We start from the raw sequence: 26,006 nt of genomic DNA, 5'->3' as shown, positions 1-26,006 counted from the left end.
TTTTGGAGTTCATCAATAACCTTGGCTAACTATCTTTTTTATTTGTTTATTTGTTTTATTTGTCCCATTCTATCCATGGGGATGTCATGATACCAAATGGTCTCCTGCAGTTTATCTTGGTATGTAGTATTTATCAAGGTTTCGTCTGGTTACTCAGCTGCTTGCTGCTATATTTAGTATCATTCTTTGTGACCTTAGGGGGTTATGACATGGAAGAGAAAGCTGCAAGAGCATATGATTTAGCTGCACTCAAATACTGGGGGCCATCAACACATATAAATTTTGCGGTATGACCATACATTTGATACTTCTCCAATTGAAAGTTTTTGTTTCATTTGTTTTCAATCAATAGCCTGACTGATATGGCTGTCATGCAGTTGGAAAGTTACCAACAAGAACTTGAGGAAATGAAGAACATGAGCAGGCAGGAGTATGTTGCTCACCTACGAAGGTAAGCCTCCTCTAGAATTAGCTTATGTACTAGTAGTTTTCATCCGGTAGTTCTTTGGTCTCTTATTATTTATTTGAGTGAATGTTTGATTGTAGGAAAAGTAGTGGCTTTTCCCGTGGAGCTTCCATGTACCGTGGAGTAACTAGGTTTTTGTCTAACTATTCTTACATATTGAAGCCTTCCCTTTGGAGTGAAATACTTAGCAGAATTGTTGATTATATTAATATTGCAGGCATCATCAGCATGGTCGATGGCAAGCCCGCATAGGGAGAGTTGCTGGAAACAAAGATCTTTATCTCGGAACCTTCAGTAAGTTGTTTTTTACTTTTTAGTATTTTGAGTGTCTGATTATGGAATAGCTTTTGACTTCACTAATCTTCCTTTGGAATTAAGAAGTTAAACGGCGTTAGGGCCTTATTAGTCTCATGTCATGATATTTTAAGGTTTGGTAAGTATGCATGCCAAAAGGAATTTTTCTTTTCCAAATTGCTTTGCTTTTTGTAAGGATGATTCCTTATTTGCTGCAAAAGGTCTCCACTTGTTTAAAGTCATCAACTTGGCATACATGAATCATAGACAAACATTGGTCAATTAAGTAACTAGAAATCACCAAAGCTTTATAAACATAACCTACATAAATGTTTTCTTCTCAATTAAGCTCAATTAACCTTGATTACAGTTAGTAGTGTTCAAGTAGCATTTAGGACTGGCAACTCAAAATTACAATAAATAGGTACTCAGGAGGAAGCAGCTGAAGCATATGACATAGCTGCAATTAAGTTCCGTGGCGTGAATGCTGTTACCAACTTTGATATAACAAGATATGATGTGGAAAAGATCATGGCTAGTAGCACACTGCTATCAGGGGAGCTCGCCAAGAAATCTAAAGCTTTAGAATCCGGCAGCGATGCCTCAACAGCACTAAACAGCTGCAAGGAACTCAACCTAACAGGAGAAAACAATGGCGATGGTTCTGATTGGAAGATGGCCCTCTACCAATCCTCCCAACAAACAACCCAGACCTCTCAAACACTTGATCAGAAACCCATGACAGCAACTGGAGATTATCAAAACTCTCCCTCGTTTGCTGCAGCCTTTCACAGCCCAGCTAGCATGGAGGGAGAGCGATCAATGCCTACTGTATACGACTCAGGGAAGACAGTGAGCACCTTCTTTTCAAACTCAGCACCTTTGGTAGCCACCTTGAGCAGTTCCAGGGAGAGGAGTCCTGAAAGGACAAATCTGGCAATGCTATACTCCAGGAGCCCAACCAGGTTAATTGATCAAACAACAGGGAATTCTTGGATTCCACCAGGCCAGCTCAGGACAGCAATGCCCATTGCTCAGGTCCCAGTTTTTGCTGCATGGACTGATGCTTGATTCTCTATTCTGATGGTTGAATCAGAAGCTATGTTCATGTACTACAAAAGTAGAGAGAAAACAAACTACTTGTATCAGTTCGACAGGAGAGGAGTTTATTTTCCCTTTAGCTCTTAGTAGCTTAGATTGGTGATTTAGGATGTCTCAAAACACATAGGACAAAGGTTCATGGGCATATCATTGAATGGAATGATGCTTAGTCTTCTTTTGATCCTTAGCAAGTGCATGCCCCACAGAAGTGCAGCGTAAACTTTTTGACCATGAGCTCACACTTCGCCTTATTGCTCTGTCCTCTTCATCACTGTAACCAACACTCTCCTCTGCCTCTGAAAGCTTTGTTCAAAGCTTCCTACATGCCTTCCTAGTTGTTCCTAAGGCTGTGAGATTCCCATATCATGTCTACTTGTTCCAAGTTTATGGCAGGTTTTGAAGGTGGCATAGGATTCTATGGAGGGCCTTTGGCTCCATTGCTTGAGAAAACTTTTTAGTGAAATGTCAACTTTCTCAGTTTTGGTAATATATACCAACCAATAAGGAGTCTGAGTAAGAAATGGAATGGAATGTTTTTTTCTAGGACAAAAAAAATGCAAATTGAAAGTTACATCTCCGACTATTTGTCGAACAAAATAAGTCTTACATGATTCAAAAGTTAGTATTTGTAATGAAAAACTCCTCGGCATATTATGCAAATAAACATGAACTAGTTAGACTTTTCACTAGAGAAGAAAACAAGTTCAGAAGATTCAATTTGTCTCATTACTCCATTTAATGCACTATTGACAAAGAAATCTACTAATTTGCAGTGCATTTTGATTTGTAAATGGCACCATCATGGAGGAAAATATTACTCCCAAAGGTTTCTCCATTTTACTGACAGATGCAACACATGCCTCTCCAAATGAAACAAAATGGACAGAGTACCAACTGAGACATCTGCGTCACTTACAGAGAGCAAGCATTAGATCCCTCCAGTTATAGCTGCCTGTCCACTGTTGCAGTTACAATATTGAAGTGCTTCATCCTATAAGCATGACCTCTTAGCCTTCTTGTACCCTCCCAATGGCACATCATGCAACTCCCTGATCAGATGATCTGCTTCCCTGCTTGCCTTCAAATCGCAATACAAGTTTCCTGCCAGGGTCTGCTCTCATCTATCAGACAGCCTTTTGTCTTTATCTTTCTATGCACTGCATCTATAGTAATGCGCAAGTAATTTGCCTCTTTGGTAACCTTCAATCGTCAAAGAAATAATATGGTTAATATTTAATGTCAGGGATGAGGATTTTTCTTATACATTACGATCTTCTCATGCTAAACTTGGTAATTCATACTTTGAAAAGGAATATAATGTTCAACTTCATCATTCCATTGCTTACAGTCACAGAAGTTGAAGTAAGGGGTTAGCTTGGTTATAAGTGAAAACTAAGTCCACAAATATATGAGGCCTCTTCTAACGAGGGCCCAAAGTAAAGGCCTTAATGGCCTAGCTATTGGGCCTTCTCCACAGCATTTGAGTCCAGCCCATAATATATATAATAATACAACATATGTGAATGTGTTTATTGTTAATTAAACCAATTAGTCAATTATAAATCTGCCATGTAGAATGTTTTACATATTAGTACTAATTAGAATCCGAAGGATACGTGTAGTCTGATGCTTCACACGCAAAGCCTTCTGAGTTAATAACTCCTCTTACAATTTGGCCAACAATGGCAGCCTAATGATTAAATCATTAGGAGACCAACTTGACTACCTACTTAATATCCTAATCAAAGAATTTGAAGATTTCAACAGAAAACATCTATTCTTCTCGCCGCATTATCTGGATCCCACATTAAGTAATAATAAGAGAGCTTCAAGTCAAGCAACATTGGAAGAATCGTGCACTACAAATCTACAGTGCAACATTTGAAGATATTATTACCCGAAGGATACACGTAGTAAGATGCTTCACACGCAAACCTTTCTCAGTGAATAACCCCTGTTACAATTTGGCCAACAATGGCAGCCTAATGATTAAATCCCGAGACCAGCTTGACTACCTTAATATCCTAATCAAAGAATTTGAAGACTTCAACAGAAAACATCTATTCTTATTAAGAAATAATAAGAGAGCTTCAAGTCAAGCAACATTGGAAGAATCGTGCACTACAAATCTATTTTATACTTCTTGTCAAACTCTTGCCAACGTTGAATAAATTATCTCGTTTGCCGACTTTGACCTGACCCTCTAAACTCTCTCTCTATATAATCCTTAGAACTCCAGTGCTACTTCCATCACAAAATACTTCTCAGTCTTCAGTACCTCACTTTCATACCTTCTCTACCAGGTAGAATTAACCCCTTTCCATTCTAAAGCCATGGACGTGAAGATTGAGAACTCAAGGCTCATCAAGCCAGCCTACCACGGCAATACCTCTCCCTCCACCGCCCAAGTGGTTCCGCTAAGCCTCTTCGACAACGTGACCGACGACGCCCACTTCGCCGCCATCTGCGCCTTCCGCGCGCCAAACCCTCCTAACTCCGTCTGGGAGAGCAGCCTCGCCAGAGTGCTCAACTCCTTCAGAGAGTGGGCGGGGAGGCTCGGGGAGGACGCCGACGGCAGTCCGGCGATCCTCCTCAACGACGAGGGTGTCAGGTTCGTCGAGGCATCGGTGGATGCTGTGCATGACGACGTCATGACATCGGAGCCATCGCCGGCGCTGCTCGGCCTGCACCCAAGCCCGTGGGGCGTGGAGGAGCTCGCTCAAGTTCAGCTGACACGATTTGCTTGCGGCACGCTCGTGGTCGGGTGCACCTTCCACCACAAGATCGGCGATGGCTATGGAACCACCCACTTCTTAGTCTCGTGGGCGAGCGCATGCCGCGGCGGAGACTTCGGTCCTGGCCCGGTGCACGACCGCACCAGCTTCTTCGCGCCACGCAACCCGCCAAACATCGAGTTCGAGCATCGCATGGCGGAGTACCGACCGAAGGGCACCCGCTTCTTCTCCGGCTACAAGCCGACGGAGGAGACGGTCGTCCACCGAGCGCATTTCACCAAAGAATTCATCGCCAAGCTGAAGGCGAAGGTCTCTTCGAGCTCCAACACAAGATACAGCACGTTCGAGAGCTTAATGGCTCACCTATGGAGGTCGGTAACGATGGCTCGCGGCGTGGAGTCCGGGGAGACCACCCGCCTCCGCATCGCCGTTAACGGACGCCACCGGATGAGCCCGGAGGTGCCCGAGGAGTACTTCGGCAACTTAGTCCTCTGGGCATACTGCAGTAGTAAAGCAGGGGATCTCGTAAACAATCCATTACACTACGCCGCCGAGGTCATCCATAACCAGGTCGCCAGATTGAACGATAGCTACTTCAAGTCTTTCATAGACTTTGCGAGCTCGAACGTGGTGGAGGAGGAGGGTCTGGTACCGTTAACGGATCCGGGTGCGAAGGCGCTGTACCCGGACGTGGACGTCAATAGCTGGCTAGGGTTTCCGATGCGCTTCATGGACTTCGGCGGTGGCAAACCTTTCTACTTCATTCCATCCTACTTTCCAGTGGAGGGGTTGTTATTTGTGGTGCCTTCTTTCTTCGGAGACGATGGAAGCGTCGACGCCTACGTGCCCTTGTTTGAGAGCAAATTGGATACTTTCCGAAAGATTTGTTACTCTCTGGATGACAAGATACTAAGATAGTGATGGAGGAGACATATGGAGGAGAGTACGTAACACCCATTGGTTGTGTAATTACTATTAAATTCTTTTTAACTAAATCCTAATTTATTACTAATTAAAAGATCGTGTTCTTAATTTTGATAGGTAACGGCTGCAGTTGGGACCAAACGATTGCACCGCTGGTGGCTAGTCCATAGAGAAGCATAAAAGGTGACTGGAGAAGACAAATAAAATACATATTAAGTGATTTGTTTATATACCTTTTCTTTGTTTAAGAAGCACGATTATGTATAATGTCTTTGAGTGAGATTGAGATTGAGATTGTCTTCTTATGTAAACATTGTTATTTCTTTGACTCAAAGTAATTTGATATCGTTCGAATTAAATTGATTTCGTAATTGATTCTTGGTTAAGCCTAGGCTCGATTTAAACATATATGGCCCAAAACTATCGGGCCTATCATAAAAGCCCACCCCACCAACGTTCGAGTTCCTCTGTCGCTATTAAAAATTTCTTGTACCTTCTCTATTCTTCTAGAATAATAATGAACTATGATTTCAGATTACAAATCCCTCCCTCCCTCCGCCAATTCCCCTCCGCAGCTCTCACCTCTCCTACCAATGGCGTCGGCGTCTCTTCTCTTCTCTTCCCCCTTTTGTTCTCTCAATCGAAATCCTAATCCCATCGCCTTCCGCTCCAAGATCCCATTTGGGAACCAGAGACCACGTTACCTCTCTCTCTCATCTGAGCTCCTGCGGAGAAGCCCCACGCGGTTCTCAGTTCAGGAGCAGGAGGAGAAGGCTGAGGTGAAAACGAAGGAGCGTGAAGGGATTGTGGAAGGAGGAGGAGGAGGAGAAGGCACGGATGAGAAGGTCCAGGAGAAGCAGCAGGAGGTGGATTGGAAGGCGGACGAGGAATTCAAGAAGTTCATGGGAAATCCATCGATCGAGGCTGCGATCAAGCTCGAGAAGAAGAGAGCGGATCGAAAGCTAAAAGAACTTGATCGGGAGGTGGATGGTAATCCCATTACCGGGTTCTTCAGGAGCGTGATCAGGGATAGGTTGGCGAGGGAGAAGGAGAGGTTGGAGAAGGCAGAGGAGGCTTTTAAGGCGTTGGACCTCAACAAGGTGATTTGATTTATCGGAAAGTTGGCATCTTTGTACTGTTCTGTTCTGATTTAAACCGCATTTTGAGATTTTTGGTATGGATCTTGTATTTTAGTTGAAGAGCTGTTTTGGGTACGATACATTCTTTGCTGTGGATGTCCGGAGATTCGGAGATGGGTGGATCTTTATTGGGAATTTGCGGAAACCCATAGAAGAAGTAACGCCAAAGTTGGAAAAGAAGCTCTCTGAGGCAGCAGGGTGCGAAGTGGTTCTTTGGTTCATAGAGGAGAAGAAAGATGACATAACAAAGCAGGTAAATGGTGTGATATGCTCATGATTTTGTCAGCTTTATATTTCTACACTTCAATAACAGCAAAGAGATTTACTTTAAAAGAGGGACTGTCACGGGGTTATAAGTGTTATTAATTTCAGAATTTATTTAAATTTGAAATTATTAATTAAAGAAATTTAGAACTCAAAAGTTACGAGAATTTTAATGTATTTGTAATTATTTTATAATGGGCTAAAATAATTTAGGGGGTCATACCGTTCAGAGAAATTCGAAAGCCTCAAACGCCTATACAGTATACATAACCCCCTTAGCCTGTGGAAAAAAAATAACAATAACAAAAACCTCAAAGCTTTTTCACTTCTCTCTTAGTTTTTTTTTTCTTTTTTCTTCTCTATATATATATATGTTATTTTGATTGAATTAGAAGAGTACAGTATGGTTTTTACAAAAATATTTAAAGCTAAAAATAAAAACTAACAATAAGTACATTGTAATTTCCCCACCCATCTAATTTTTGTTTTCAAATAACTATCATGATCTTAAATTTTGCAAGTGGGATGGGTACAATTTCATTGCGAAAGTATATCAATAAATAGAAGATAAGCATATGAAACCATGTGTTGAAATAATTCTTCAGGAGAGTTTTAAGTATGTCTACCATTTCAACCGTAGGCTACTTGATTGAATTATACCTGAGATTGCCTATATATAATTATATTTTTGGTAGATGTTTTTTTCTTTTAACACTATATTGTTGCTGAAGATAAAACTTGTATACTTAGGTCTGCATGGTGCAACCAAAAGCAGAAATAGATCTTCAATTGGAGTCAACAACTCTGAGTACACCGTGGGGCTATGTGAGCGCCATTGTTTTATTTGTTGCAACTCTTGGGACGATAGCTCTGATGAGTGGCTTCTTTCTGAAACCTGATGCTACTTTTGATGATTATATATCTGATGTTCTTCCTCTATTTGGTGGCTTTCTATCCATATTAGGTGTATCTGAGGTAAGCATTAATTTCTTGCCTTTCACTCATCAAAGCATATTTGCAAGAATAATCATCTGCTAAATCTAGAGAAATCTTCTGCTTTCAATCCTATTGTGTTGAGCCCATCTTTATCTTAGTTATGCACTACTACACTGATCTGAATTTAATTAGGATTTGGAAAATACATGGATGCTTGTTACTAAGTACTTGCAAGAGTTGACACATTTACTTGAATGCACTGTTTATCTCGTGATGCTTAGTTTTACTGATCTTCTGTAAAAGTTGTCTGCTTTTTTAGGTCTCTTTGATGTGCTTGATTTTGGCAGATTGCTACAAGGATAACAGCAGCTCGGCATGGTGTTAAGCTTAGCCCTTCATTTCTTGTTCCATCTAATTGGACTGGATGCTTAGGAGTGATGAATAACTATGAGTCACTATTACCTAACAAGAAAGCTCTTTTTGACATTCCTGTTGCCCGCACAGCTAGTGCATATTTGACATCAGTAGCACTTGCCATCTCTGCATTTGTGGTTGATGGCAGTTTCAATGGTGGTGAGAATGCCCTGTAAGTCTTGTCCAACTCCAGGCAAATATATACTGATGAAGCTCCTAATCAATGACAGTTTGCTTTATTTTAACTGTCTGGTATTGCCCTTTGCAGATTTATAAGGCCACAATTTTTCTATAATAATCCCCTTCTTTCTTTCATTCAACTGGTGATCGGACCTTATGCGGATGAGTTGGGAAATGTATTACCTAATGCAGTTGAAGGAGTAGGCGTGCCCGTTGATCCTCTTGCTTTTGCTGGACTTCTAGGTGCCTTATTCATTCTAACAGTAGATTATTTTGCACTTCTTTGGTTTGATTGATAGACAGGAGCTGCAAAGTATAATGTCCAGTTAATTGGGATTGGCTACAATTTCCTTCTCTACCATTTACCTCCATCCTTCTAGTAATTGGTTGCCATGAGCTCTTTTTAGATGGATCGTGAAAAGTAAATGCTAGTATGTCATCAACAACCCGAACTGTAACTGCTGGAGTAGGAATCATGAAACCTTCATCTACTCTCACTGGTTAATCATATATATGCGCCTTTCTAATTCTACCAGCTTTCTTGTCAGTAGTGACAATCTGATGGTCCTTCCTCCTTGTTCCTGTTGCATAAATTTGGGAACCCGTACTGTTAACAAGCACCATTGGCTACCACAACTGATTATGTCTGCTCATAGCAATTCCAATTTTCTTCTAGACCTCTCAATTTGTGCAGCTATATGTTCCCACTTTGGTATGCGTGCTCTTATTCTGCTCCCATTTGTTGCTTCACATTGCTTCAGTATCTTGCATGCTCGGATTCCCTTGATATTAAGCATAATATAGTAGTTTTCTAGTGTGTTCCCTTATTCAGAAAGGGGAGGTGCTGGCTTTGTTATGTCCCAGGGAACTCTCAAGAAATTCAGCTTTGATATAAACTAAATGGGTTGCTTGTTTAAGATCTATTAATTGGTCTATGTGGTGCATATTAGTCTTTGATATTCAGCTTTGATATAAGCTAAATGGTTTTGTTATGTCCCAGTGAATTCTCAAATCAATGTACTGGAATTTTCAGTTCTCGGATCTATTAATCGGTTTTTGTGGTGCATATTAGTCTTAACTTATCATGCTTTTGTGAATCATGTCAAGCAGGAATAGTTGTGACATCTTTGAACCTCCTACCTTGCGGAAGGCTCGAAGGAGGCCGTATAGCTCAGGCTCTTTTGGGAAGGAACACTGCTACCCTGCTCTCTTTCGGGACATCCCTGCTTCTAGGGATAGGTGGACTTAGCGGCAGCGTTCTTTGCTTGGCTTGGGGTTTGTTCGCAACATTCTTCCGAGGTGGGGAGGAAATACCTGCCAAGGATGAGATCACCCCACTGGGAAATGATAGATATGCGTTGGGCTTCCTCTTGGCCACTGTTTGCTTCCTCACTTTACTTCCTAATGGAGGTGGCACGTTCTCCAGCTCTTTTCTCAATCCACCATTCTTCAGAGGTGATCTCTGATACTGTTACCTAACTCTTACGTAAATATAATATGTATACTATCATGATCTCTATTATGAGCAAATGTATATAGAAATATGTATCATATTGAATCGACCAAGACTGAGAAATTCTCATCACAGTATTTCCCTAGTTGTGAATATATAGTGGGACTACTTCTCGTCAAAACTACTATATTACTTGAACTTTGGCCATCTCTGAGACTAGCAAGTAGCAACAGCATTGGCCTGGTCAAAAGGATCATAAATATCTTCCGGTTCAACTTCAGATCAGTGTGAGACATGTCATCAAGGATGCAACTCTGGTGAGCCAACCTGGAAATAGTCTGGATTATGTGCTCTTCGCGTGCCAAGCAAAATACATCGACGCGAAATCTCTATGATTGAAAGGGAACAAGTAACACTTACCATTACGGATGTCATAAAATGACAAAATCCACCTAGCCTTTGTATCTTATAGCACCACTTATCTTTTGTATATTAATGCTCTTGTTGTATTCGAACATCCTAGTAATTTTACAGAATTCCCGTGCATATATAGATAACTTCAAGCGACTTTATAATGCATTTTAGATTGTTGTATGCTATCACATGTTGAAACAGGTGGGGATGAAATTTCTAAAATTCTCATGATCTCATGGGTATCAGAGCATCACATGTTCTGTGATCTTCATAATCTTCTCTCGCAGTCCGTGAGCATACATTTGATTTTCATCATTCCATCAACGGTTGTAACGCTTGTTTGGGAGCTGTTGTAGTACAACTCGATGCAGTGTAGGAGTAAATCATAACTTACATTCACTTGTGCCCAATTGAGTTTCATATAACCCAATCTCTAAGTAAGAATGTCATCTTATTGCTCTCTGCAACATCACCATACCCACACTATGCAGTGTCATACCACAATGTCCATCAACTCGGCCACTAAACAGTCCTAGTGCAAATATTATCGACGCTACAATAACCACATTGATAAGTGTTGCAACTTGCAAGCTAGAAAACAAGAACCAAACTCAGGTTCCCATTGAACAGGATGCTACTACTACTCCGTTTGCTGCTCACAAGTCTTTTACAACATTTGAGGATTCCTCTCATATTGCTGTATTATTTCCCATTATTATAATAATCTCATTCCATGATTACTCTTCTCTTTCCTATTTAGTTTTCTTCACCAGGGTAGATATTTGATTGCATGTCTGCTTGGCGCTTGCCCTGATCTGGGTTTGGTGCTTAGTCTGATCACGGACGCACAGATGATTGATTACCTCTTAAGTTCGCGTGCGTCCATTTCATTAAACTATCCCAAGTTGGATCAATGTTGTTAGGTGAAACCTATCTTTCTTTTCTTCTGCTGCTCCTTTATTAGACCAAGTATCTGCCATGAGATATTATTTACCTTTAACTTTGCAGTGTCCTTCATCTACACGGATGTGGTTGGTATGAGCCACCATTAGCATGGGAGCGGATCGTTCTGCAGAGTTTGTATGGCAGCGTGCAATTGCTGCCCAGTACCTTTAACTGCAGGAAATTCCTGCAGTCAGGTGCTGCAGAGGATCCTCTCCTAAAAGCAAGAGAATTTCTTTTGATACTTATGAGAAGTACGGAGATTGTGAAGTCCAATAAAGGTGGCAACTTTGTGGGAATGCTTAATTGCTTGTGAGCACTGCACGAAAAGATTGCGTTGGGGGGAGGATGAGAAAGGGATTTATGTGGTTTGAAAGCAAATGCACTGTTTAGTATTATCAGAGAGAACCTATCTATGTGCTCTTCTTAGTTGTTCTATAGATTCCCCATCATTGGAGCAGAAGACTTCCTTCCTTCTTCCTCAGTGGTGGGAATGAACCTCTACAGAGTGTAATAGTTAGTAATTGCACCAATATAAGACTTTAAATATGTAATTTTACAATGTATGGGCACTATCATAGACTCTATGGTGATTTAAACCCTGATAGTACAGAATCTAAGGTGCATAAACTGGCCCTTCCTTCCATAGTAATCAATGTTCTTTAAGACCTTGACAAAAGCTGGGAATATAAGTACATATCCTATCCTACGGCTTCATGCACACATAATGGATAGAAGGATGCCTTACAGTATGTCCTGTGATTATATTCTCACTCCAGGCTCCATCTACTCCATCTCACAACTGTAAAGGACAAGAAGGTAAAAAGACTGCAAGATTCCTCATGTTTTGGTAACATGAGAGAGAGAGAGAGAGAGAGAGAGATGTTGGTGGGCTGGTCAGTTATAAAAATGAGTGCAGAAATAGTAGGCAGTGTGTCAGTAAAAGATCTCTGCATCAAAGCTTGGTGTGGAAGAGAAGCACCTTCTCTCCCATAAAGCAATTTAAGATAGCTGGGTGACATAATAGGATAAGAGTTCTCACTGTTTACTGACCACAAGTAACCTTGCATGCCTTCGATTAAATTACCTTGCTTGCACTTGGGCTTTTGGAGAAACATATTTTACAGAGAGCAGTTGGGAGTGGTTAACCACTCCTCACAGAGAAGAAAAAGAAGTATTTCCCCTCTCTGGCAAGTAACAAGCACCACTTCTCTCTCTTCCAATTTACTTGTTTCTGATCTTTTCAACCATTAATATTCTAACCTCTTTCTTCCTATATGATTCTTTCAACCAAAATAGATTCAAATTTGGTGGTTCTCTAGTGCACATTTTGGAAGACTTGCTTTGAATTTTAATAACTGGCCATCACTCGACCGCAAGATTTCACATCTGCTGGGTTTTAGCTTAATTTGATTTATCCAAGTTAGCCATAGTTCCAATTGGACGGTGTTAACAGGTGGGTTTTCTTTCTCTTCTTGTTTGAACTGTAATTCAGACTATATTCTCCAATTTCCTCTAATTACAGTAGCATTTGGTGCTTTGAAGGTTTCATGTGATGCCACATTCAGGTGATTTTCAAAGTGTTTCTGTTTGCAGCCTCTTCGCTTTTCTTTTTGCAGGACCGAGACTTCTGGCATTTTCTCTGTTAGACACATTACACTTACTCAGTAATGCCCGTTTATGTAGGACATCAAAGCAGTTTTGATACTTTCACAAAATTTTCTTTTGACCCCATTCTGGGCAATATTCAAAGTGTTAATATCCTTCTTTTGGTTATTGGAAAGTTTCAAATATTATGCCTTTTACCCTTTAATAGACTCTAGATTAGTTGGCCCCACTTCCTTTGTTCAAATTGAAGCAGGGATTAGATTCCTTTAGAATTTCTGCCTTGCTGGAAAATTTCAAAGGGGCCTTCAGCTGGCTGGAATTCATCTTCTGTTGTAGTGGTGTGTGTTGCATTTCACTCTTTATGATCATCTGTCTTGTTTCCCTGTTAGTTTCTGATGAAATCTGCTTGTTTCATGGAGATTGCTGCATAGAGGAAGCCAGATTGCTTTTCCCACCACTTTACTCTGAAGGACTACTAGTAATGTAGAGTTGCTTAATGATAGGGCTTATGCCTTCCTTCCTTGTCTCCTTTATCCTCTGGTGAATGCTTCGCTTTCTTTTGCCTGCGAGGATATCTTTTGTGTAGAATAGACTTGATCCAAAGTTCCCAAAGTCATCCAGCTGGTACATAGTAAATAGCATGCCTTGACAAGGGATTCCTTTTCCTTCTCTTGTCTCTAGGATTCTTCTCGGAGAAACTACTTTTACTTTTCTACTTCTCAATGCAAGGCTGCCAATTTTAGATGTTCCTTGTCGAGTCTTGCAAGAATTTTATCAATCAAATTCAAATAATCTCTTTTGCTAAAGATGCTAAGAGCACAAGTTCCCTTATGGTTGTCTATGTGGATAATGTGATGGTATGCTTCATGTTTGAGCAGGAAAAAGAGGAACTCCACCAAATAATTGAGGATGCATTCGGCTCATCAAGCTGATCAGATTAATGAGCAATGCTTAGACACTGAATGGAACTCTCTTGTTTCAGTCGGTCGGAAACTTAATTTTGATTGGCAAACTGGTTTTCCTTCTTACGGTGTCGGCGTAGAACAAAGGCAGGAATTTTATAGGTCCACTGATGGTAAGTAGGCCTCTATCCTTAGGCAATGAAAAGTTTTTGAGATACTGTGGTTCTTTTATCTAAGAAACCACTCCGTTACAGGTACACTATCTCCTTCAAATTATAAGCTCAGTATGGACAAAGATCTCGACGAAAGGAAAAGAAAAGCTATCTGTGTAAGTGGTGCAAGGCAGACTCATTTGTTACAGAGTAGGATGCAAGTAAGATCTTCTTTCGATTCCTTTCGATCTTCATCTATACCGATACATGTAAAATTGGCAATCAATACTTTGTGTTCCTCTTATTAGAAAGCTGCTGATGAACAGCAAAAGGTTGTCTCACCTGAGCCTATGAAAAACTTAGTGGAGAAAGATGACAAGAAACAAAAGAGTGAGCTGGACAAGAGTGCGAGTGGTATTGCACAGAAATCACCGACTGCAAAGCAAGTTAAGCAACACCACACTGGTGGTGATGCTCCTAAAGAAGATTGCATCCATGTCCGGGCAAAGCGTGGCCATGCCACCAATAGCCACAGCCTTGCAGAAAGAGTAAATTCACTGCTACGTAGATCTAATGCTTTCTTCCTGCTCTGTCCTTTTCATCTTTATATGCTTACTTCCAATTACTTGCAGGTGAGAAGAGAAAAGATCAGCGAAAGAATGAGGCTTCTTCAAGAACTTGTTCCAGGATGCAATAAGGTAGTTTTTCGCATGTGGTATTTGCACTCGATAGGTATCCTTCTCTTACAATCTGATTTGTGACCATTTGTTCATCATCTCATAGATAACCGGTAAGGCTGTGATGCTTGATGAAATTATCAACTACGTGCAGTCACTGCAACGGCAGGTTGAGGTATTCTCATCGATTAGACTTTAGTTCAGAATAAATGCTAGATTATATCAGTTGTGTGAAGTAGGAAGAAACAACATATTTCATAAATTACCTAAGTTCCAAGGCGTTGATGGTTTCTTTTGTGCCTCTGTCAAAATTGCAGTTCTTATCGATGAAGCTTGCAGCCGTCAGTTCAGAGCTCAACGTTGATCTTGAACAGATCCTCTCTAAGGACGTAAGATCACAATCTAGATGAAAATCTCTAACTTGTAATTCCGTTAGTGTTTCTCTTTCTTTAAATTTGTAGTACTAAGCTTCTCTGGTTTACATTCCCGGTCTATAGATCATTCTATCACGAGTAGTACCTCCTGCTATTCTTCGATCTGAACCGGAAACAAGCAACATTCATGCTCAACTGTACAGATCACTGCCACCGGGAATTGTGCAACCAGAGATGTTGTGTAGCATCTCCAATCCACAGGATATGTTGCAGGCTCATATCTCCGCTGTGACTCCGGTAATACGAACTACTCTTTAAACCCATTCTAATTCATTTGGGTTTCTTTCTTGTGAAGCTTTCATGATGCTGAATGAAGTTTAAACGCTTCTATACAGACACCTGGTATGTGGGATAGTGAACTACAAAATCTAATGCATATGAGTTTAATCCCTCAAAGCTGCATTGAGAATGCTGGTATAGACCAATCCTTTGGGATTACATAATGTTCTTGTGGACATAGATGACCAACATTTGATCTCATGAGTGGCTATTTGGACGCTGCAGGTTCCATGAAGTTGGAAGAATAACCAGTCCTATGGACACCATTGTATAGGTTCATAGGCCTGGCCATTTATCTTCAACTTTTTAGAAGATAGTATGACAGGGTAAACTGATGGCATCGTATTTCTTGTATGGAAAGATGGGAAAACTTAGTGAGTTCATTTCTTTTGCACAAGAATGTATGTGGGGGTGTCTTAACTAGGATCTATACCTTCATCTAGATGAGTGTATTAGAAAGAAAACTAGTAGTTGTGAAGGCTAAATGGAACGAGTGACAGGAACATTGCTCTCTCAGAAGTTAGTAAGAGTTGATACATTTATATTCTGGGTGACAATATTTGATACCAAAAACAAATATTCAGGAATATTCCCAAGAATGTAATGTAAGCTCTCGATAACTCGTGTTACATATGATACATACTGTTTCCAAAGACATGTAAACAACCTCTGAACTGTGATAATATATCAATTGTGAACTGAATATAAATTCTCTAATATAAAAGATGAAAGATGCCGGCCCAATGCGTTTCCCCAATGCACAGCAGCATACCAGAGCATGATACTCCCCCAACAATGCAGGGCCTGAGGGGTAAGATATGCACCACCGTGCCATAATTATAGGGCTGCTATAGATTGAAAGTTGAAATTGAATGTCGCCAATGAGGTACATGGGTTAAATCTATCAGACGGGTCACCAAGTGACTTCCTCTACTTTGCTATATGGGAAGTTCAGTAAACAGCTTAAAAACTGAAGAGATCAAAACCATAATCCACTTTTCACCAACTCCAAAGAAAACCTTAAAGAGAAAATCAAAATGCATCTTTCGCTTTCTTTTTATGTCTATCAATTTTCCCATTATTATCCCTTCTTTTCTCTCCCCTGCGCGACTTTGTGCCCTGCGATAAATGAACCAAATACAAAACAAAATGTTACATGATACATGAACATTCATACAACATGAATAGCTAAGGGCACATACAAGCATTTGTGAATGCGGACTCGCACAGTCACAGGCGGACATTTTATGTGAATACCCCAGTCTGCTTAAATAAAACCACTAGAATAGGTCCTATTATATGCAGAAGAAAAATTGCACCACTGTTGTATTCCAGGTCAAAACAAAATAAGCTAAATGATAGGATGATATATATTACACAACATAGTAAATTTAAGAATTATCTCAAAGAGGAAACGACCAACCAAGAGCAAACTCCTGTGTTATAAATTATAGTAGAGACTCCATGTAAAGTGGAGATCCTAGTTTGAACAAGCGGTGGACATGGGGCCGGATCAGGTCAGGTTCAGGCCAAAAATATTGTGGCGTACTTTGGGCCCAAGCCTAGCCTGCACTCAACTTAATAGCCCTTTTGGCCAGCCGGATTTTATTTTGGAGGCCCTAACTCGACCATCGAGCTTAGAGATTTCTGGTCTGTGGGCCAAGTTTGAGCCTGAATTTTGCCTGATACTAAATATGCTTCTAAGGCTTAAAGAAAAATGAATATGGTAATCATGATTCACAAGAGCTATCAGTCTATCTTGAGAAAGTGATTAAAACACATCAATTGATTGATGATGGAAGGTCAATAAGAAAAGATAAATGTGACAAAATAAAATAGAGAAAATGTCAAGTCTATCTAGGAAAGGAAAAAAATTCGGGTCGAGCCAAGACAGGAGAGGCTAAGCCCGATCCCGACCAAATTAGCCTCTAGCCGAGCTCAAGTCAGGCCTAATTCAGGTGTAAGCTGGGTTATGGCCCAAACATTTTGGGCAAGCCTCGAGCGGGCTTCAGGCTATCAGGCCACATGAGCAGCCCAAACATGCCAGGCCTAATTCAGGCGTAAGCTGGGTTATGGCCCAAACATTTTGGGCAAGCCTCAGAGCGGTCTTCGGGCTATCAGGCCACATGAGCAGCCCTAGTTTGAACCAGTGATAACCCATTCTCAGGGCATGCAAAAAATAATTTAGAATAGACTAAATCAGCAATTAATAAGTAAAGTCTATACATGTTCAGAAGACCGCCTAGCATCCGGAGAACCCACACTATGCTTTTCAAAAGAAAGAATATATAGATTATCCTGTTCAGGGATTGGCCAGACTTACCTCAGCAGAGAAAGTCTTGAGGGGATCACTACTTCTGCCAAATCCTCTCTTGAGCCCAGTGCGCCTTTTCCTAGCGGTATTCAATCCCATTGCAGCTCTAGAAAGCTTGACAATCTTACTTGCTTCTTGTGTAGTAGGATCAAGAAGATATTCAGGTATTTCACGCAGGTGGGTGGGAGGAGCCTTCTTGCTCAATAACTTGTCATGCTTGAGTAAATCTAGCCAGACATATCAAAACTAAATACTCGGAACAAATATTATGAGAGAATGGGTTAGGAAAGTAAAGAACATCATAATGTGAAGATTCAATTACCTAAGTCTCTTGGATTTTCTTCAAAGTGAGCCTTCAACCTACAGAAAAACAAAAAGGAATAATTATGAATTAGGAAGGTAAAGAACATAAAAGCCAAGTCAGCAAGAAAACTGCTCTATTTCTGCAAGAAAAGAAGCACTGTTGCATCAACAAGAAGAATGTAGCAGAAAATCCAAGCTTAAAGTATAACATTTCATATTGAGAGAAAAAGAAAACCCCAGCAACAAGGATAGAGCAGTTGTTTCCAGCTGCAGAATTGTGGGAACTTTTAAATTACTATCTTCGAAGAATGGATATCATACTATTGCATTGTTCTTATCAATCTTTCCCCTTATTACAGGTGTTTCTATTATCTGCTGAAGGTTGCATATCAGAATCAACATGCAACTATGCCACTTACTTTTCTGAATTTAGCATTTCATTTTTTAGATCTTGACGACGTGCTTCTTGAACATCACGACTTGTTACACTCCTAGCAACATCCTGTAAACCATCAACTCATCATTTAAATTATCCACTGAGGGTTAGAGAATTGTAGTCTAGAAAATTCACTACTTTATTCTAACTAGAGTGGAATACAAAATGTAAAGTTTACTAGAGGAAAATGGTAAAAGGACATGACGAAGAAATAAACAAATGCACCACTGATTCTAAAATGCAAATTCATAGGGTTAGCAGTTTCACAGGCTAAATAGGAGTAAAAATGAATCAGGTATCAATTATCAATCATATTTTTCATTCTAAAGAAATGTACCAGATTTTTGCAATGCTCCTATGTTGTGTTTTTTTCTCAAACATAAATGTGTATGCATATAAGGAGATGCTGAACTTTGTACAAATATTTGTTAGCATAGATGCAGATACAAATTGATATCATCAGCATCTATAACTTAAACAGAATTAGAAGACTAGAGTTACTCAATGGATAACATGTTGACGTAACATAGAACAACTAAATCAGGATTCAAAGAGAAAAGAGGGTGATAGATTCTTTTGAGCTACTATTTTCTTAATTTATGAAAGAACAAACTGATTGAATTTCAGATGAAGACCCAATTCATAGATTTATTACACAACGAGTATAGTAGTACAATTACATACTGTCAAATTGGCTGTGGACCTTGGGGTAGCTGGTTTTGATACAATTACACCCATTCTTATGTTCTCATCCACTTTATATACACACCTATAATTATATCCAGCTAAACTTGAATAAAATAGCTGGTTTGACCCATTTATGATTATTCTTATTCGACCCCTACTGCACAATATACTACTACCTTGTGAGCAAGCATTGTGACTGTGCTAGCATGTCAATATAGATACACGTAATACCCTGAAAAGGTTTAAATCTATGCAAAAAGAGACTTCCAGGCTCATGCACAGGATGCAAATTATCCATGAAGATATCTATAGACAAAATGGATATCCAAAGGCATACTCATAGTACTTATGGTAATGGTGTAAGGTCTAAAGTGGTCCTATCGTATTGAAACCAAAACATATGCTCACAAATAAAGTGGTGAAGTAAGATGTCAAGACACTGATATTTTCCTTCAGCACTCATATTAAGAGTGAAGCAGCAATATCGTACATTAACTCCTGAATAAAACTGACTGAATTACCTCAGATCTGTACCGCAGTGATTCAACGGCATTAGTTGTAAGTAGAGGGAAGGGTGCAATGTATCCGGACGAGTCTTTGTTTTCATTTTCTCCCAACATAAGTTTGATTTCTTCAAAAATTTCCATCTCCTCTGGCAAAACCTGTTAGAAATTTATTACCAAAATTAAGGAAAAAGAAACAGAACAAAGCTATAACTGGAAAAACATTTACCAGCCTTGTGCATGTAAATAGCAAAAGTAAAGACAAAATAGTTAGTTAGAACCAGCAATGCACAATGATTGCATCGTCACATGGAAGAATATCTATATTATATATATTCTGCATGGAAGCATCTATCATGATTATTTGTAGTTGTAGCAACACGTAAAACAAAGAAACTTACAAGAGACACAGAGGCACCAGTCTTATGGGCTCTTCCGGTACGCCCAATTCTGTGGACATATCCAGCAGAGGTCTGTGGCATGTCAAAATTAACTACCTGAAAACATAAGAAAAGAGCATTTTCATCTCTGTGAATATATTCAAGATCGAGTCATTCCTGTTCCCCAAAAAAAAATGTAGCAGAAACTAAAAACCAACAGGTCCCCAAGTGTGACTACAGAATCTACCTAGCAAGCCAGCATTCTTGAAAGCAGGTGATAAGCAGACTGAAATGTGAAAGAAATTTGCAATTCTAGCATGTAGCTAGCGCTCAAACTTCCTGATATGAGGATCGATAATTACAACATCATATTGTGGGGTGCTAGCTTATCTCTTCAGAAAACTTGACCCCATATGGTTCACAGATATAGATTTGCCATAATCATAATTACTGTCCTGAGTCATGACTGTAATGAAGTTCAACTAATTTTGTGCTTGGGAAAATCAAATTCTAAAAGAACTTCCCTATATTTATGTGCCATAATCTAAGAATAGTTTCATTTCACCGAGGTTCATAATCAGACATCTATCAAGAAGTCACAAAAAACTCTTATATGAGTGTCTTCTACCATAGAAACTATTAAGCATGAGAATCAGGGCAATTATAATTCAAAATCAAGTAATTGCAATATGATAAAATTCCAAGTTCTTTAACTGAGATAATATCATTCTTAAATAATGAAGTGTTAATGTACCGTGAAGACATTTTTGAAGTCTATTCCTCTCACAACCCCAAATTCTGCATCGATATTTTGATGGGACTGCTTTTTAGAATTTCTCGACTGTGCTTGAGTTTCCTTACTTGTTTTCTCCTTGTCTTTTGTCTGGTCGTCAGTTGCTATTAGATAATCAAACAACCCTGCATTGAATTCCTAGCAAAACCAGGAGTTGAGATATAGATTTTATAAAATGTATATATTTCTCAGTGTCTGTCAAAACTTCAAAATTAGTCTGAGAATAAACTAGGTTGCAAAATAGAGATGCCAACGATATTTATTTACAAAAAAGAAATGAGGGAAATAGCACATCATATTTTGGAATATAAAAGAAATTCAGCCACAGGCTGCCCATACTGGAGTTGTTTAAAAAATTAGAAACACAATAAACTTCACTTTACATTATCAACAACAAATCACAATAGCCCATTGTCTAACATGATACTTTTTGTATCAACTTAAGAATAGGTCAAGATATAGGAATTAGGAAAACTGAACACAAAATTCCAGGAGCCAAATCAGCAACTCAGAAGGGAGAAGGCCTCCATAGACAAATTACCTCCTTTCAGAGAAAATCGAAGAAGATGGAGGACCAAGAAAGCTTCCAAATTAAGCTAAACCAGGCCTCTCTACTACTTTAAGCACAGGATCAATTAATTAATGCTGCTTGAAACTTGTTAGGTTGAGCATGTAAAATAAAATACAATGAGGGCCTACATATCTCACCCTTCCATGAAATAGTTATATGAAACAGTTGAGCACAAGCTAGCCGAAGCTCAGCCTACTAGCTACTAATGATCTCAGGGATCCAAGACTTAGCCAGCATACGATTAGATTCACAGGGTCTTAACTTCTTAGTTTGTCTCCAAATTAATATGTCATCTGTTTGAGTTTTAATAGCTTAGCAAGGAAATCTAATAGGAAATTTTAGCAGCTTTATAAGTCTAATGTTTAATCATATTGAAGCATGGCCAAGAACAAAAGAGTTCACCTTCAATTTTGCTGAAATATACTTGGAATAAAGGATATTTAAAGCACTTTGTAGTTTGACCCACCAGAAGACCAAAAAAATAAAATAAAAAACATATCTGCTAGTGATAGGAGTTGAAGAAATCTACCTCAAGAATATGAAGTCGTGAATTCTGTGGCAATTCAGCATTCAGTACTGCAGATCTTATTCCGAACTGCAACATGACGACACTTATTTAGTACATATAATTATTCATAGTGTACAACTAAAGTAGCAAGTAAAAAAGGCATACAGAATGCACTAAGATATTAAGTCCATCAAATTTCACCCATGCTGAATTTTCTTCTAACCACATACATCATGGTGTTAATTGTGCAAAACAAGACGTGTTCAAATGCATCATTATGTCTTTTCAGTATAGCATCCCTAATAACAGTGGTACAAGGGTGAAGAGTCAAGGATAAGAATGACGGGTACAATAGATTATATAAAAATGCAATTCTAAAATAGTCAAGTAAGATCTGAATACAGAGACGGGTACAATAGATTATATAAAATGCAATTCTAAAATAGTCAAGTAAGATCTGAATACAGAAAAAACTACCATTCCCAGTTGACCATGTGATCACAGATCAAATATAAGCATTACTAAGGAAATTAGTTATTGTCCTGACTCAGAACCATAAAACCGTCCATGATGGTGGAAGGCCTTGTGAGGCAGGCACTGGATAGTCTAGTGAATTCTGGCACAGCCAGCTGTGTAGGGGCCTCAAAGATTACATACCATCACTAAATATACATACTTGAATACAAATATACAAGAAGCTCATTGATACAATTGTACCTTCTCCAGGAATAGCCTTAATCTGAACGCCATGTCAATTGAGTTGACAAATATTAGAACTTTTTTTTGAACAAGCTCCAACTTTAAGAGAGAAAGCATGTAGAGTAACTTATCATGAGCGTCGCAGGAGATCTAGTAAAAAGAAAGATAATTAGAAAACTTTGAATCAGAACTTGCATGTTTAATATGCAACAGAGGAATGCATGATACTATCTACGCAAATAAGAATCAAAATAAAATTTTACCTCTAAACAATAAGGTTCACTAATAGTGCTCTAACACAAACAACATAAGCCAGACGATCAAAGTTCAGTACAAAAAGAAAGAAAAAAAAGAAAAAAAAAGAGTACATGAAAGCAAGCTTAACATTTGTGCATGAAAACTTGGTCATCCATGATAAAGAAATAGCATTTGGTAAGGGAAGGACATTACCAAAAATTGTTGGACATTTTTGGGAATAATGTCATCTTTAGAGTGACCTTCTTCTGACAGAGTCAAGGTAATGGGATTGTGTAGAAGAAGCTTCTTTAATTTCTCAACATCGGAACTGAGACACAGAGAAACTGTCATTGTAGGGAAGAAGAAAACAGTGAACATGAAAGTTGTTCTAGAGAGGGACAATAGACTTTGAAGATTTCAATTAGTGTTACCTATGTGATAATAAAAAAACTAATTCATATGGATCTGTATCAGTTCAACTGCATATTCCTTCATTCTACAATGAACCGTTTTACCTTGAAGTTGCAGACATTAGAATGCTTTGACAGCTCCGCGGGATATGGGGCATAAGAGCTTTCAAGTCATCCTCGTAGCCATATGACAGAAGAAGGTCAGCCTGTAAATTAAGCAAGAGCAAATTAGCACCTTCTTCAAAATGAACACGTAAACAATAACTAGTAAGCAGTAACAGCCAGAAGAACATGGAAGTATAAATTTCCTTTCATAGAAACAACCTACAGCTGTTTAACAAATCAAAATTCCTTAGTCTACCAGTTACTCATGTGTTGACGAATAAAAACTAAAAGAAAATTCCTGCATAAACAGAAGAGACCAAAATAATAACATCTGATTGAAGTCGTAACAGGAAATTCTTCAGATAAAATCAAATTAGGCGCTCATATATCCCCTCATATATGCATTTGTGATTGCTTAACACAGTGGAGACTGCACACATCTTCTACGTAGTTTGTCCGAAAAGTAGGGTACAAAGCAACAAGCCTATAAGTGGGTTAACAACAAAATATAAATCTTAGCTATCTAAATAATTATAAGAAGATAGCATATGGAAATTTGAAATTACTTTCTAATTATTTATCATTCTACAGCTAGTACGGTTGCTTCATTAGTTCACTTGAAACACAAATAGGACATTTGTTAAGTTAAAACAAGATAAATAGATCACTATTCTCCTTTTCTCTTCTTGAATTTTATAGTTTCTATGTTGTTAGATATTGTTACATATCTAATAACTTTGTTTGCATATGCACTCACCTACAACCCATGTACTAAGTGGTGCTTTTCCTGACAACATATATTGCCCTCACCTATTGGAATATTGCTTGTCATCAAACTTCACCCATGAGGATTTCTACAATGCATCATTTTATCCTTGCATCTAGTATTCTAATGGATGAGGTTCCATCAGCGCAGGGTCTAGCAAGGTAATGCATGTGTTGTCTTACCCATTATTTGGGGAGATTGTTTTCGTCTCCTAACAAGCACCACAACGGCGCATAGGACAAACAAAGGACAAGTGATATGAGAGGTGCCTGAGGGTCTTTTAGAACAATATGAGCTTTTCGAATCACTACAACAGAGCATGTGATATCCTACGTGAAAGGTTTCTTCAAGTGCCTAGTATGACTAATTCTTATCCAAAGTCCAAAAGAAAGCCAGCTCTGAATAAGTAATTCTAGAAATCATTTTACTCTTAGGCTTTCCGTAGTTGCATAGTGCAAAAGCACCTCTTTTGGCTTCCATGATGAAGGAATAAGAATCAGCCTAAGATAGTTTTAGTTAAGTTTGTCCAGGAAATTAGATTATTAGCTGAAAATTGCTCAGGATAACCACTAACTGTCATACTGCACATTCTAATAACTAACATATAGTGTATGTTCATTCAAAATCAAATCTTTCATATTTGAGATATAGATATTAGATAAGTTTAGAAATCTGTAACAAACGTCTTCTTCATTACGAGGATTAAAAAAATAAATCGCACCTCATCAAGAATCAGCATTGAGAGAGATTCCTTGATAGATGGCGCTTGAAGGGCTCGTTTTGATATGCATGTTGAAATGCAACCTGGAGTAGTAACCACAATATTAGGGGGTCCCGACAAAGCAACACCCTGAAAAAACAAAAGATCCAAGAGGCCAAGAACAATATAAGGTCTAATACAGATCAAGTGAGTTCAACATATACAGAAATGTGGTCAAGAAATCCACTAGTAAAACTCTTGTACTGACACAAAGACGCACCATATCCCGAACTGGCATGTTGGCCGTCAGTTGCGTGATCTTCAACCTATCTGTACAGAACTCCAGGAGAGATGAAACCTCAGAATACACCTACGAGGAACAAGCAAGGTAAATTTTAATACAAAGGTAGAAAACATAAAAGGACCTGTTTACTCATTCCAAACGATACTGACTCCAAGAACCATAATTTACTATTCATATAACATATATAGAGAATTTTGTTTACTTATCCCAAAAGGAGAGAATCTAACATGAGAAATAACATCAGAGTACATTGCACACGCATAGAATTGCAACTGACCGCACCTGTTGACATAACTCACGAGTTGGCACAAGAATGAATGCATTGGGAGCAGCTTTTCTCAATCTCTTCTCAGATGACAGCTTCAATAGTTGGTGCAGCAAGGGAAGGAGGTAGGCAAAGGTCTTCCCAGAGCCCGTCTTGGCCCGCGCAACCACATCTTTACCTTCCTAGATTCACAAATTAGACAACCTCATATAACACCCAAGGAGTCCCCAACAATAAAACTCATTTTTCCTCAAAATCCATCAGGGAAAAAACCGGTTTCTTAGAAAACCATTATTTACTCAGAAAATTAAAAGAGAAAGCAATAAGATAACACCAAAGAAATAAAAAAGGTAATTGGACGCTGACCAGAACTAAGGGGATGGCCTCGCACTGGATCGGGGTGGGTGTGGTAATGCCCTTCTTCCTCAAAGCTCTAGTCAATTGCTCGTCAAGGCCCAGATTCTCGAAGCTTATCTCCTCCCCCTCCATTTGCTCGACCTCTTCTACCTTCTCTCCCATGGCCGTGGTATGCGATGGTTTATAGGTTTCACTTCTTTCCTGCTGTTAGGGTTTAAGGAGGAGAGTGAAACAAAATAATAATAGGTTTCCGGTAACTATATCGGATCCCACTAAGTAAATCCAAATATGGTTGGATCCTCACCGAATATGAACTGACAGAAAAGCCCCTATTTGGAAACAGAATTACCTCTC

General features: G+C 39.1%; 5 protein-coding genes across 9 annotated transcripts; 4 read left to right on the top strand and 1 right to left on the bottom strand.

The window, feature by feature from the left end:
- The first annotated feature begins 10 nt into the window (after positions 1 to 10).
- On the top strand, positions 11 to 2,311 carry LOC140774813 (AP2-like ethylene-responsive transcription factor CRL5). The gene is made up of 6 exons (XM_073117947.1): positions 11 to 119; positions 199 to 287; positions 378 to 451; positions 547 to 597; positions 684 to 760; positions 1,185 to 2,311. Exons 2-6 carry the CDS (start codon positions 210 to 212, stop codon positions 1,829 to 1,831), a joined length of 927 nt encoding a protein of 308 aa, XP_072974048.1. The 5' UTR covers positions 11 to 119; positions 199 to 209; the 3' UTR covers positions 1,832 to 2,311.
- Positions 2,312 to 4,145: 1,834 nt separating this feature from the next.
- Positions 4,146 to 5,808, top strand: LOC140774570 (agmatine coumaroyltransferase-1-like). 2 transcript variants are annotated; one of them, XM_073117610.1, is made up of 2 exons: positions 4,146 to 5,539; positions 5,638 to 5,808. In XM_073117610.1, exon 1 carries the CDS (start codon positions 4,195 to 4,197, stop codon positions 5,512 to 5,514), a length of 1,320 nt encoding a protein of 439 aa, XP_072973711.1. In that variant the 5' UTR covers positions 4,146 to 4,194; the 3' UTR covers positions 5,515 to 5,539; positions 5,638 to 5,808. The 2 variants fall into 2 exon arrangements, with proteins under 2 accessions (XP_072973711.1, XP_072973712.1); XM_073117611.1 differs by having other exon boundaries at positions 5,616 to 5,808.
- Positions 5,809 to 6,070: 262 nt separating this feature from the next.
- LOC140774193 (probable zinc metallopeptidase EGY3, chloroplastic) lies at positions 6,071 to 10,441 on the top strand. Its single transcript, XM_073117083.1, has 6 exons — positions 6,071 to 6,620; positions 6,715 to 6,912; positions 7,674 to 7,898; positions 8,207 to 8,445; positions 8,542 to 8,696; positions 9,564 to 10,441. The coding sequence occupies exons 1-6, from the start codon at positions 6,114 to 6,116 to the stop codon at positions 9,917 to 9,919; spliced, it is 1,680 nt and encodes a 559-aa protein (XP_072973184.1). The 5' UTR covers positions 6,071 to 6,113; the 3' UTR covers positions 9,920 to 10,441.
- Positions 10,442 to 12,273: 1,832 nt separating this feature from the next.
- On the top strand, positions 12,274 to 15,685 carry LOC140772982 (transcription factor bHLH77-like). 4 transcript variants are annotated; one of them, XM_073115266.1, is made up of 11 exons: positions 12,274 to 12,452; positions 12,562 to 12,718; positions 13,749 to 13,945; positions 14,027 to 14,145; positions 14,233 to 14,472; positions 14,557 to 14,622; positions 14,708 to 14,776; positions 14,919 to 14,990; positions 15,099 to 15,272; positions 15,371 to 15,449; positions 15,540 to 15,685. In XM_073115266.1, exons 3-11 carry the CDS (start codon positions 13,780 to 13,782, stop codon positions 15,560 to 15,562), a joined length of 1,008 nt encoding a protein of 335 aa, XP_072971367.1. In that variant the 5' UTR covers positions 12,274 to 12,452; positions 12,562 to 12,718; positions 13,749 to 13,779; the 3' UTR covers positions 15,563 to 15,685. The 4 variants fall into 4 exon arrangements, with proteins under 4 accessions (XP_072971367.1, XP_072971364.1, XP_072971365.1 ...); XM_073115263.1 differs by having other exon boundaries at positions 12,276 to 12,452; positions 15,371 to 15,685; XM_073115264.1 differs by lacking the exon at positions 12,274 to 12,452 and having other exon boundaries at positions 12,490 to 12,718; positions 15,371 to 15,685.
- Positions 15,686 to 15,834: 149 nt separating this feature from the next.
- LOC140772980 (DEAD-box ATP-dependent RNA helicase 16) lies at positions 15,835 to 25,891 on the bottom strand. The gene is made up of 15 exons (XM_073115260.1): positions 25,662 to 25,891; positions 25,313 to 25,477; positions 25,007 to 25,096; positions 24,748 to 24,876; positions 23,261 to 23,361; positions 22,959 to 23,073; positions 22,527 to 22,658; positions 21,831 to 21,896; positions 20,692 to 20,868; positions 19,959 to 20,054; positions 19,576 to 19,716; positions 18,351 to 18,433; positions 17,951 to 17,988; positions 17,638 to 17,855; positions 15,835 to 16,433 (listed from the first exon to the last, which is right to left on the bottom strand). Exons 1-15 carry the CDS (start codon positions 25,812 to 25,814, stop codon positions 16,347 to 16,349), a joined length of 1,791 nt encoding a protein of 596 aa, XP_072971361.1. The 5' UTR covers positions 25,815 to 25,891; the 3' UTR covers positions 15,835 to 16,346.
- Positions 25,892 to 26,006: the final 115 nt, after the last annotated feature.

This window comes from Typha angustifolia, chromosome 13, assembly GCF_048772165.1.
Source record: "Typha angustifolia cultivar Huaian chromosome 13, ASM4877216v1, whole genome shotgun sequence".
Classification (NCBI taxonomy): Eukaryota; Viridiplantae; Streptophyta; class Magnoliopsida; order Poales; family Typhaceae; genus Typha; species Typha angustifolia.
The sequence above is the reverse complement of the archived record's forward strand: the minus strand, read 5'-3'. Positions and strand labels throughout refer to the sequence as shown.

Excerpts from the sequence above, each read along its gene's own strand:
- LOC140774570 (XM_073117610.1), top strand. The coding sequence starts at position 4,195 with ATGGACGTGAAGATTGAGAACTCAAGGCTCATCAAGCCAGCCTACCAC.
- LOC140772980 (XM_073115260.1), bottom strand. The coding sequence starts at position 25,814 with ATGGGAGAGAAGGTAGAAGAGGTCGAGCAAATGGAGGGGGAGGAGATA. Across the intron at positions 23,074-23,260 it reads CTAATGTCTGCAACTTCAAG|TTCCGATGTTGAGAAATTAA; the intron begins GTAAAACGGTTC and ends TCTGTGTCTCAG. Across the intron at positions 21,897-22,526 it reads TAAGGCTATTCCTGGAGAAG|TTCGGAATAAGATCTGCAGT; the intron begins GTACAATTGTAT and ends GTCATGTTGCAG.
- LOC140774193 (XM_073117083.1), top strand. The coding sequence starts at position 6,114 with ATGGCGTCGGCGTCTCTTCTCTTCTCTTCCCCCTTTTGTTCTCTCAAT. Across the intron at positions 7,899-8,206 it reads CCATATTAGGTGTATCTGAG|ATTGCTACAAGGATAACAGC; the intron begins GTAAGCATTAAT and ends TGATTTTGGCAG. Across the intron at positions 8,697-9,563 it reads TGCTTTTGCTGGACTTCTAG|GAATAGTTGTGACATCTTTG; the intron begins GTGCCTTATTCA and ends CATGTCAAGCAG.
- LOC140772982 (XM_073115263.1), top strand. The coding sequence starts at position 13,780 with ATGCATTCGGCTCATCAAGCTGATCAGATTAATGAGCAATGCTTAGAC. Across the intron at positions 14,146-14,232 it reads TGTTACAGAGTAGGATGCAA|AAAGCTGCTGATGAACAGCA; the intron begins GTAAGATCTTCT and ends TCCTCTTATTAG. Across the intron at positions 14,991-15,098 it reads AACAGATCCTCTCTAAGGAC|ATCATTCTATCACGAGTAGT; the intron begins GTAAGATCACAA and ends CCCGGTCTATAG.
- LOC140774813 (XM_073117947.1), top strand. The coding sequence starts at position 210 with ATGGAAGAGAAAGCTGCAAGAGCATATGATTTAGCTGCACTCAAATAC. Across the intron at positions 452-546 it reads TATGTTGCTCACCTACGAAG|GAAAAGTAGTGGCTTTTCCC; the intron begins GTAAGCCTCCTC and ends GTTTGATTGTAG. Across the intron at positions 761-1,184 it reads TCTTTATCTCGGAACCTTCA|GTACTCAGGAGGAAGCAGCT; the intron begins GTAAGTTGTTTT and ends TACAATAAATAG.